At 46.6% G+C, this 12,403-nt stretch overlaps 1 protein-coding gene across 1 annotated transcript; it reads left to right on the top strand.

The window, feature by feature from the left end:
* Window positions 1-9,109: 9,109 nt before the first annotated feature.
* Window positions 9,110-11,727, top strand: LOC115557178 (G-protein coupled receptor 84-like). The gene is made up of 2 exons (XM_030374791.1): window positions 9,110-9,310; window positions 9,841-11,727. The coding sequence occupies exons 1-2, from the start codon at window positions 9,276-9,278 to the stop codon at window positions 11,180-11,182; spliced, it is 1,377 nt and encodes a 458-aa protein (XP_030230651.1). The 5' UTR covers window positions 9,110-9,275; the 3' UTR covers window positions 11,183-11,727.
* Window positions 11,728-12,403: the final 676 nt, after the last annotated feature.

Consider the following 12,403-nt stretch of genomic DNA (forward strand, 5'->3'; position numbering starts at 1 on the left):
TTATTACATTACTGTTGCTGCTCGTCTCTAGAGACAATGCCTTACAGATCTTCTGATTAACGAACCCCCTCTGCTTCCTACCATAAGGTACGGCGCAGATACGGGCCGCGTGCCCCGGCGCCCACCCCCACCCCCACCACCCCCCCCATCACGCCCACCTGCTACAGGGAACCCCCCTCAGCCTGCTGCGGCCCGCCCCGGGCCCCATGCGTACCGCGCACGGCCCCATCCTCTTCGCCCCCTACTGACCGGACCGGGGGGCCCGGCGGGGGGAGAAGCACACTGTGAAGCCCACGGACCGGTGACACGTTTCACCGAGGCGGACATTCATCCATCCAACCCTTCTTTCTCATTTCCCCCTTCATCCTCCAGCAGCCTGGCGTCCGTCAGGGGGGGCCGGCCTGGGGGGACGGTCTGCCTAAGGGACGGTCTGCCTAAGGGACATCTGCCTAAGGGACGTCCGGAGAAATGCATGAAAAAAACACGGAGGTCCTCACACATCGATCATCTTCCTAAGTGTTCAGGCGGTTGGAGCTGTGAGGGACAAAGACCAGGCCGTGCAGATGACAATGGGATCTTTTTTCTTTCAAGGATTGTTTTTCGTTTAATTTGACTGATGCAAAGCCCTACCTCTTCAATCCCCCCTGCAACCCACTCCTCCGTCCCGGTCTGTCCAACCAACACCTTCTCTTCCTGAGTGTGGGAACGTCCTCCTGTGTCCACCGGCATCATTCTAACCTCCACACACAACAAGGACCGGACAATATGCACTTTTTAAATCTGTATTTTGTGAGCTACGTGTGGGTGCTTTCCCTCTTAAAGGTATTAGTATCCGTTTTAGAAGTGATTGATACTAGTCTATATTTTCTTCTCTGGGAGAGGAAACTCAAGTGAAGGAGGGACGAATCGTGTCTTAAGGCTAAGACAGCTGACTGAAGGCCAATGGGGCTGTGATGAGACCTGAGACAGTGGCTTTGGTAAGTGGCTTAGTGAGCGGCTTGCTTAGCGGCTTGCCTAGTGGCCTGCTTCGTGGCTTGCTTAGCGCCTCGCTTCGTGAGTGGCTTGGTGAGGGGCTAAGTGAATGGCTATGAGTGGCTATGTGAGTAGCTGTAGCCGTCTAGGTTCAACCAGCATTCCTCCCTTTGGTCCTCGACGGCCGATCACTAGCAGTGCGTATGTCTGCGAAGGGACCCAGCCCTCCCCCTTATGCAGATCTCATGGTACCAGCTGTTTCTGTACCTCATGTTTCAAACAGAAGTGTCTTAAAGGAATCATCTGAACACTGTGAACACACACCCAAGGGGCACTATACTCATTGTTCCCTGCCATAACAAAACTGAATTCTAAACGCACACTGTTGCTTGTGGTGGAGCTCTGCCCACCGCGAGAGGCGGCTACACCAGCAGGGTGGTTGGGGGAGGGGGGGCGGGGGGCGGGATGCACCACGTGCACAACACCGTTTCCCTGTTTCACTTGAGTCCGTGTTCTAAAATGAGTTCATGTCGGTCTCTCTTCAGGGGACGTATTCACAAAGGATCTTAGGGCTAAAAGTAGGTCCTAACTGGCGAATTTAGGAGTGACTCCTAAAAATAATGGCCGTGTCACTCTTAAATTTAGGACTCCTAACTTTTTTCAGTAAGAGCAATTCACAAAGTATTTTAGGCCTAAAAGTAGCACCTAAGTCTAGGAGAGCTTAAAAGTCCTCAAGAGGACTCCTAACTCAGTAAGACCTATTCACAAAGAATCGTAAAATGCCTGCGAGACGAAATGTTAGGGTATTAAACTTGTTGTGGAGTAGTGCGCGATGCATTAACATCCCCGACTAACAGGAATAATCAGATTAGTCCCGAAATAAAATGTTTGGCCACACTACGTTATTTAGCAACATGGGAAATGCAACTTTGCAATGCCGACGATTTAAAAATATCGCAACCATCAGTCAGCCGTGCCATAAACTTTCCTTTGGACATTCAGCAATTACACAGGATCAAAGCCAACTTCATGGCACTTGCAGGTATGCCCGGTGTGGTCGGTGCTATTGACGGGACGCACATAAAAATAATTGCGCCATCAAAAGACGAGGACGTGTTCGTCAATAGGAAGAAAGTGCATTCCATCAACACGCAGGTTGTTTTTGATGCAAATTTTAACATAGCCTACTGGATGTTGATGCAAAGTGGCCTGGAGCTTCAGCTACCCATGATTCGCGCATTTTAATGGTGTGCGGTCTGAGGCAGCTTTTTGAGATGTACCAGGTGTCACTTGCTGGATGACAGTGACTATCCATGCAAGACGCGGCTCTAGACACCGTGGCTCTAGACACCCTACCTCAATCCACAACCGGTCGTGTATGTTTGTGTGCTCTAGCATATGACGTGTATGTTTGTGTGCTCCTATGTGTATGTGTTTTACGCATAGGACTAAGCGTAATCTGCGTAATCACTTGCATGTTATACTTTAATGTTGTGGAGAGAGGAATTGGGCAGATGAAACGTCGGTTTCATGTCCTCCACGGCGAAATACGCCTCACCCCAGAGAGGGCTAGCACAGTAATCACTGTATGTGCCATTCTACACAACCTCTGCAAGCGGAGTACCATTCCACAGCCAGACGATGATGATGATGATGATGATGGCGATCAACATGACAAGGAATTTGGCCGTGTGGTACCGAGTGGACAGGCATTTAGGGATCACTTTGAAAACACATTTTAGGTAAACACCTTGGCACAAATTAGTCAACACTTAGGTAGTTCATAACATTTATTTTCTTTTAAATTTTACGTATTTTTATTGTTTGCTTTCTCTCTCTCTTGAACGTGCAGGCTACAACGTCATTATCGTGGTCTGCACAAAATTGTCATCATGTGTGTATTCTGCTAACTGCACTATAACTACTTAATAGGAAATCATTTCTAGCCTAGGCTATTTCCTTGTTTTTCGGTGATTCAGTGGGCTCGTCTGAACAACCATTCACCGAACTGACCGCTTCTAAACTCGTGCACGAGAATTGACGTAATCCATAGCAACGGCGCGTCACTCTTAGTTCACTCTTTGTGATTTATCCTTAGTAAGAGTAGGTCTCAGCGGCTTTGTGAATAACTTTTTAGAAAAAACTCCTACGTCAAATGTTTTAGCGCATGTTGTGCAGTTCCACGGTCGTACGCCCTCATCTTCCGCTCCGTCGCAAACGATTCCCTCCCCACACTGAGGGCCCGGCGGCCAATCACTATGCTCGTTCTATTCCCCTTAGGCCACACCCTCTAGCTCTCTCCTTATGGGCATAGGTCAAAGGCAGTAGAGTCTGCACCTGACTCATGCCCTGAGCTCACATCACTCAGACTGATGCATTTCACATGTTGGGGTACAGGTCACATGTTGGGGTACAGATCACATTTTTGGGTGCAGATCACATGTCGGGGAGTAGGTCACATTTTGCGCTACAGGTCATATGTTATGGTGAAACTCACATGTTGAGGTGCAGGTCACATGTCGGGGAGTAGGTCACATGTTGGGGTACAGGTCACATGTCGGCTGCAGGTCACATGTTCGATTGAATCTCACATGTTTGGGTACAGGTCACATGTTGGTGTGTAGGTCACATGTTGGGGTGCAGGTCACATGTTTGGGTACAGGTCACATGTTGGTATGTAGGTCAAATGTTGGGGTGCAGGTCACATGTTTGGGTGCAGGTCACATGTTGGGGTGCAGGTCACATTGTGGGGTTCAGACAATGCTACTCTTATAGGATTTGTGACAGGGAAATATTATCAATACTTAAAAATACCCTACTCCAGAAAAAAGGTATATTGTATGATGCAATAACAGAAATCGTCTCAATATATTTAAATGTTACTTAGGGGGCGTGTCATGACTTGTAATTGTACACATGTAGATTATTATAGAAATGTAAAAGAACAGAGAGAAAAATCATTGTTGATATTGAATTAGCTAAATAAATTATTAAATAATGTGAACAATGGCGGTTGTTGTTGATATACTTCCCAATACATACACCTTTAAACCTTCAGGCTGAATGTTTACTACCTTATTCACTTAAAACCCATGTTTACTAGAGCAGGCTGAATGTTTACTAGCTGGTTCACTTAAAACCCATGTTTACCAGAGCAGGCTGAATGTTTACTACCTGGTTCACTTAAACCTCATGTTCAACAGAGCAAGCTGAATGTTTACTACCTGTTTCATGTTAACCCCATGTTTAACAGAGCAGGCTGAATGTTTACTGCCTGGTTCGATATAATCCCATGTTTATTAGAGCAGGCTGAATGTTTACTACCTGGTTCACTTACATAGCAGGCTGGATGTTTACCACCTGGTTCACTTAGATAGCAGGCTGAATGTTTACTACCCGGTTCACTTAAACCCCAAGATTAACAGAGCAGGCTAAATTTTTACTACCTGGTTCACTTAACCCCCATGTTTAACATAGCAGGCTGAATGTTTACAACCTGGTTCATGTAAACCGCTGTTTAACAGGGCAGGCTGAATGTTTACTAACTGGTTCAATCAAACCCCATGTTTAACAAAGCAGGCTGAATATTTACTACCTGGTTCACTCAAACTCACCCCATGTTTAACAGAGCAAGCTGAATGTTTACTACCTGGTTCACTTAAACCCTTAGTTTAACAGAGCAGGATGACAGAGGGAAATTTCATGACAAATGTCTGAAATTCCCCCAGTCCCCCCCCCCCCCTTCCATTGCACACGTCACTGAAATACAGAAGTTCAAAAAATACATTGCATACAATGGGCTATTCAACCTCCTTAACAAGTGGGCCGAAAAGGAAAACCACTGGGGGTTCATGGGCCACACCGAGTAAAACTATGTGAATGAATCGCTACAAATAAATCGTACTTAAAGTAGGGCTAACTTAATATATATATTACTACTACATGGAATAAACTTGTCAGACGCATTCCTTCCTTCTTCACTTTTAATCGGATCATTATAAAAGATTTTGTTCTCACATATTTTAGACACGTATTTAGAATTCAACAATGTTGTTTGAATCATCACAAAACAGAACTACTGTACATACAGGGGTGGACTGGCCATCTGGCATACCGGGCATCGTCCCGGTGGGCCGTTGACCCAATGTGGGCCGGTCCGGTCCGCTATGTTTTGTTTTTTTCTCTCTCTCTAAATTCCCTCCAATTGGGCCAGCCAATGGGCAACAGAGGGCTAGCAGTGTGTGGCCAGCATCGACACATATTATTGGTCTATGTTTGTCATTGTCAATCAATCATTGGCTGACTGGCTCAGAGAGCCCTGACAGTGCTGTCAATCACAACAGAAACCAGGGTGGGCGGGACCTCATGGCGCGGGCCGGAGTCGTGGGAGTCGGGACGGAGCTGAAAATGGATAAGCGTCAGAAACGCCCGGGTGGCGCTGAAAAACTGCGACTCTCTGGAGGTGGAAGCTGCTAAATGTTCAAATTTTACCGACCTATTTGGTGCCGGGGTCAACACCCCAGCTTGTGCTGCCGGGCCGGGAGACGAGCGAGTGGAGGCATATAGTTTTGATAGGCCAATATGTAAAGCGTCTTAGAGTACCATATTAAGCGCTATATAAATTTCATTTATTATTATTATTATTATATGCTAAGTAACGTTAGCCTGGGGCTAGCTAGGCTACATTTTGAGACATTTTTACATTGAATGTGATGTGACCTAATTAACTGCATACTTGTGACAACATATTAGCCCAGAGTTGAAGGGCTGTGACTGTTGGTAGTTGTGGTTGATTTTGTTTAAATATGCCGAATTGTGATATTATGGGTTATTATTGTTCAGATGATTTAGCTAAGGTAGCTAACAGCTTCTAACGTCAGCAGTCTCTTATTGCCATAGCAACAGTAAACATTGACATGGACTAATGAGCTGTAAATGGAGATGCAGAATCATGCTGTATTGTAAATACAGATGAGATACTTTGAATTTTAGCACAAAATACAAGTAAACCTATAGGAAATAATTTGTTTAATTTGCAATATTTGCCATTGAATTTATTGTAATCTTTCAATTAATTGATTGTTTACTGAGGTAATGACTATTAGGCTACATGTGGTGAGAGGAATGCAATATGTATGTTTAAAGGTTTATGTGAAGAAACATACTATATGTGTGATAAAGTGACAATTGGTAATTCATAAATGTCTCTTTATATTCTCTGCTACCATCATCTCCTGTCAAACAGGTTTTCCTGACCTAATAGAACTTCTTCTTCTTCTTCGAGAGAGAGAGAGATTCGTCTTGACTTTGCGAGTTTACTATGCAACATGTTTCGTCTCAGATTGAAACAAAGGTTTATTTCCTGGTTGAAGATTTTCATATTGATGATTTTAATTTCAAACATCTGCATTTCTTTTAAGTTCAATGAACAGTTATGCAGGTAGGTCTTGGGGCTCTTTTGAGACTTAAGTCGTCCTTCATGACAGGTACATTTGTTCACTAAGTGTCACTACGTCACAAAAAGTCTACATGGCTACATATACTTGTCACTCAGTACACAGATACTGAGTACAAGTTCTGTTTGCTGTTTCTTGCAGGTCATGAATTTGGTGAGGAGTGTAGCTGGCTGGCTGCGGACGAGGAAGTAGGGCAATATATATAAATATAACCATAAATAGAGAATTTATATTTTTTGTTTTTATCTATAGCTGCAGGGGTTGACACTAAGGTTTCAAAAGCACTTGCCCATCGGGCAAGTACAGGTCAGGTTCAACTTGCCCGAATGTAATGTTCACTTGCCCAAATTATAATCAGAATCGTGAACGGGCCTCTTTTTGCCAGGCACCCGGCCTGGTTTTGGGGGGGCTCAGAAAAATCCTCCTAGCTCAGACTGAAGCTGAAAGTTAGCTTCCACACATGTGTTTAAAAAATAACAAACTTCTCTTTGTTTACTTATTTATCGAGCGGTCACATCGTGCCATGAAGTGATTTCAGTCCACAGTTGCAAGCTATCGCCAAGTTATATGTAGACCTGCATGATTTGATGCAAATGTACATAACTAAATGTCAGAGGTAGTAGCAAAGATATGTCTTTTTAAACTTTCAAGTTTCTTGTAGCTCTAACTGAATAATCACAATCGCGTTTCTAGTAGGGTTGTCAGTCACGATACTGGATTTGCTAACTTCAACACTATTCCTGGAAAAAGATCGATATTCTATACCATTTTCGATATCAGGGGAAACGTTTTTTTCAGGAAAGAACATACCCAAAGTAAAGAGATTATATCTCCACAACTGCAAGGGCGATAATGTCATCTTTGGGCCAAAAGAAAGATTGTTGTGCAAGTGAAATATTCAATGGGGATAATACTTGGATAAAGTGAATAAAGCCATGGAACACAGCATAAGTGGAAGATAACATTTCCACCTGTAATAATTATCAGTATCAGTTGGTCGTTATCAGTTGGGAGCGCTGTCTTACTATGAGACACAAATAAGGTAGATATCTTACAATTTTGACACTTGACACCTCTATTTAAAGTTCAGGGCAATCGAATGCACCAAGCCAAACACTCGCAAATAAATATATGGCCACTAGATTGCGCTGAAGAATATGTTTTCTGACTGAAGGCAATTTACCTATTTCCTAAGAAACCTTCTCTTATTCATTGATTGAAAACACCATGTTAAGTTGCAAAATTTGGCCCAGATACTGGATAATCTGTTTATGGTGGTTTTATTCGATCAGAATCAACTTTGTGGACAAAAATCACAAAGGTAATACTTCATTTTTGGTTGTTAAAAGAAAAGGGGACGTTTCTTCTTAAGTTGTTATTTGCGAGTTTTAGTCACAGAATGATATGGTTTGGACTGTTGGAATAAGTGGAGGCTCAGCTTTCATGTAATATATACAGTAGTTTGTGAGGGTCCAATTTCGTGAAAAAGATCGCTATCGAGAGAAGAGAAGACAGCGCGCTGATCAATTGCAAATACTTCTATTTTGTGTGGTTTTGCGGAACAAAAGGTTGTTCTGCAGTTTCTAAAAACATTTGAATAAATAGCTTTTATATTAACATCCACCCAAAATCCACTTGCCCGTTCGGGCAACCAGAAAAAATCTCAACTTGCCCAAACATTTTTTTAACTTGCCCCGGGCAAGCGGGCAACCGTTAGTGTCAACCCCTGAGCTGTGTGAAAAAGTCTAATGTCTAATATGAGAATGCATATCTGTTCAGACCTGTAATTCATGTCTTAGACTTTTTCTCGCAGCTACAGATAAAAAACATTCAATTCTCTATTTATGTTTTCACAATGACTGAGTCACAGTTGAAACAAATGAGTTTCAGCTCTAATGCTGCTACTGTCTGTAATATGTTTCTATTTAGATTATTTGTCAGGATATTTTGTTATTATTGTCCGAGTCTGGTTTTAACTAATGCTGGGCTTACACCAATAGATTTTCACATTCACAGACTAAAAACTGCAAGAGAGAATTTAGCGTTGGATCAAGTGTGATATTTATCAAGGATTTTGTAGATATGTAGATATGGGGGTTTGAAATGCAGCGACCACAGGATGTCTGTTAACTTCCTGTTCAGGTTTCATAACTTTCTTGTCAGCAGCACAAGAGACACAAACTTGAAAAACAAAAACAAAAAAAAGCAACAACTGCTATTTGCAGTGCTGTACTATTATTCGGATGTATGTACTTGATTAAATTGTTTTAATACATACAGGGTTCTTCCCGTTCGTCTCGTCCCACCCCTACTGCTGATAATGTAGTAGGCTGGTCTGGACAGAAAATGCCAGGGCTGAATTTTTGTCCCAGTCCACCCCTGTGTACATATGAGAAATTTTGAGCCAGTGAGTCAGTGAGAAGGATTGCACTGCCTTGTTTGCCTAGTTTGGCTCATCCTGAGACACTCATGCAGCTTCTCCTAGGTCATGGAGCAACGTGCCCTTGTTCTGATGGCATTCATATGAGAAAAGCTAGACTCACACGTATCGGTTGAGCCAAACATTGTCAGAATAAGTGATGCCAGTTCCTGATTGTGAGGTACTGATACTGGCTAGTATCACCGGCTACACAAAGAAACCTGATTTGCATGCAAATATGTTTCGCCTTTATTTTGTTTATTTTTTGCATGCAACCTCTTGATTGCCAGAAAAAAATTAAAAGGGGCCGCATTTGGCCCACGGGCCACTAGTTGAATAGGCCTGGCATACATCATTAACAGGATTTAGCGTTCATCTGCAGGCTAGACGCGGATGTGGCAGAAACTCGTCTTCAGTGTTCATCTATCATGGAGCCATCGGCTTGGAGGGACGCCTCAACAAGGTGAGACTGATTACTATGGACTGCTTCTGTGTTGACTCCTCAGTCCCTATAGATTAAAAGAATTATCTAAAATTATTAATTTGTTTAATTTACGCATACATTATAATCTCCGTATATAGTGGGAGGAACCTCAATCTGGCTCTCCAACAGAGAAGTTCAACTTCAGTTTTACTCACTACTAAGTTGATAGCACCGCTCTTGAAATGCATTGCAGTTCTGCATCTTAGAAAACAGAACTACAGAAAGCTGATGGCTCCAGCTTACAACACCATCACCTTCACGGGGAATTGATTCTGCAAATCAGTAGAGCTGCATTATCTATGTTAGAAGCAGTGTGCTCTCTCTAAATAAGTAGAGCTGCATAATCGATATTAGCGGCACTGTGCTCTCTGTAAATCAGTAGATAGATCATCTTTATGCCAGTTCCTGGCTTCCATGTATTTAATGGACCCGTGCTAACATGATGTCAGAGATGTCCCATACTATTCTAACTAATTCATCCTTTGGTTTGTTTTTTGGACTGTACTCAGAAATCTGACCCATGATTGGGACTCAGATAACCAGACCTACTTCTCCTGCTACCACCCCCTGGTGGTGGAATACCGCTACTTTGCCGTGCTGTGGGGGTGCCTGGTCACGATCACTGGCACCGTGGGGAACCTGATGACCGTCCTGGCCTTCGCCACTGACCCGTGCATCCGGACCCGCTTCAACGTGCTGATCGTCAACCTGGCGCTGGCCGACCTGCTGTACTGCGCGCTGCTGCAGCCCGTCGTCACCGACTCCTACCTGCACCTGCGGTGGCGAGGCGGCGCGCTGGGCTGCCGGGCCTTCGGCCTGCTCCTCTACGTCTCCAACGCCGTGTCCGTCCTCACGCTCTGCCTGATCGCCGTGAGCCGCTACCTCCTGGTGCAGCGGAGGTCCACCTTCGAGCGGCTCTTCTCCGCCCGCGGCCTGCTGCTCCTGCTGCCCTCCACCTGGGCCCTGGGCCTGGCCAGCTTCGGCCCGTTCTGGCCCGTGTACGTCTTCATGCCTCTGGTCTGCACCTGCAGCTTCCACTGGACGCGGGGCCGCCCCTACACCACCATCCTGCTCTTCCTCTACTGCTTCGCGGGGCTGTTCTGCGTGGGCGTCTTCTACCTGCTGATCTACCGGAGGGTCCGCCTGGCGGCCCGGGCCGTCCTCCGCCACTGTCCCAGCCGCCGCTCCTCCAGGATGAAGGTCGCTCCGGCGGCCGGGACGGAGGACGACAGCGGCGTCAGCCAGGGGGAACCGCCCGCACACAGGGCCGGAGCCACGTGGTACAAGGAGCCGGGGGAACCACAGCCGACTCGCTCTGCCCTGGACTCGCACACGGCCAGGGCCTCCCCAGAGGAGTCGGCCACAACCCCGTCAGCCACCACCCCTCCGGCTTTGACCCCACCATCTACGACCCCGCCACCAACGTCCCTTCCGTCAACTTCCCCTCCATCTAAGACCCCTCCGTCCACCTCCCCTCCATCTAAGACCCCTCCGTCCACCTCCCCTCCGTCTATGACCCCTCCATCCACGACCCCCCCCCGTGCGACCCAGAGCTCCGGGGGCGACGAGTTAAAGCGGGTGACCCGAATGTGTTTCGCCGTCTTCCTGTGTTTCGTGTTCTGCTTCGTCCCGTTCCTGCTGCTGATCCTGGCCGACCAGAGGGGCCGCGCTCCGCCGATCCTCTACATGTTCTGCGCCAGCCTGACCTGGCTCAACAGCTGCATCAACCCGCTGCTCTACGCAGTGATGAACCCCCAGTTCCGCCGGTCCTACCACCTGCTGCTCACCAGGGCCTTCTCGCCCCTGGGCCGTCTCTGGAGGGCCCTGAGGAACAGGTCGGCCTCCTGCTAGTCCTCCGTGTCTGTAGACTAACTCTCCATGAAGCGCTGGAGACAGACCGCTACAGACGACCTCGCCTTTAATGGTGCAGCTCTGCCGTATCATCTCCACAGTTCTCGTTTCCTGCTGCTTGACCACTAACTGCTACTGCTTCTCCCGCCAAAGTAGCCTAAAGGGAAGGAGCTAACGTTACGGAACACACCCATAGGCGTTCTTAAAGGGCCAAACTCCAGGAGCCGGTCAATGCAATTACCGGTATGGAAACAGCTGGTCAGAACGGCAACAATAATGGACAGGTTTAAGGTTGAAGTTTTCTTGGATAATGATGGAAGTTCGTAAAAGTCTTGCACAACATGGAAACGTTGTAAACTTGCCCCAATGAGGGGTATTCCGATTTAACGCAACCTGTGTTTTTTTGGGCAAAAGAGGAAGCCTGAAAAGGACAACTTTCTTAATGGGCCTAACAGATACAAACACGACTTCCGATTAAATAGGGTCGGCTACCTTTTGGTTGTCCAGTTCCACTTTCAAATGTTTAATAAAATAATAATCACCCACACCCGTGCCAGTTTGATTTCAATAATCGGTATTTATTTATTTATTACATTACTGTTGCTGCTCGTCTCTAGAGACAATGCCTTACAGATCTTCTGATTAACGAACCCCCTCTGCTTCCTACCATAAGGTACGGCGCAGATACGGGCCGCGTGCCCCGGCGCCCACCCCCACCCCCACCACCCCCACCACCACCCCCATCACCCCCACCTGCTACAGGGAACCCCCCTCAGCCTGCTGCGGCCCGCCCCGGGCCCCATGCGTACCGCGCACGGCCCCATCCTCTTCGCCCCCTACTGACCGGACCGGGGGGCCCGGCGGGGGGAGAAGCACACTGTGAAGCCCACGGACCGGTGACATGTTTCACCGAGGCGGACATTCATCCATCCACCCCTTCTTTCTCATTTCCCCTTCATCCTCCAGCAGCCTGGCGTCCGTCAGGGGGGCCGGCCTGGGGGGACGGTCTGCCTAAGGGACGGTCTGCCTAAGGGACATCTGCCTAGGGGACGTCCGGAGAAATGCATGAAAAAAACACGGAGGTCCTCACACATCGATCATCTTCCTAAGTGTTCAGGCGGTTGGAGCTGTGAGGGACAAAGACCAGGCCGTGCAGATGACAATGGGATCTTTTTTCTTTCAAGGATTGTTTTTTTTCGTTTAACATGACTGATGCAAAGC

The sequence above is a fragment of the Gadus morhua genome, chromosome 13 (genome assembly GCF_902167405.1).
Source record: "Gadus morhua chromosome 13, gadMor3.0, whole genome shotgun sequence".
Lineage (NCBI taxonomy): Eukaryota > Metazoa > Chordata > Actinopteri > Gadiformes > Gadidae > Gadus > Gadus morhua.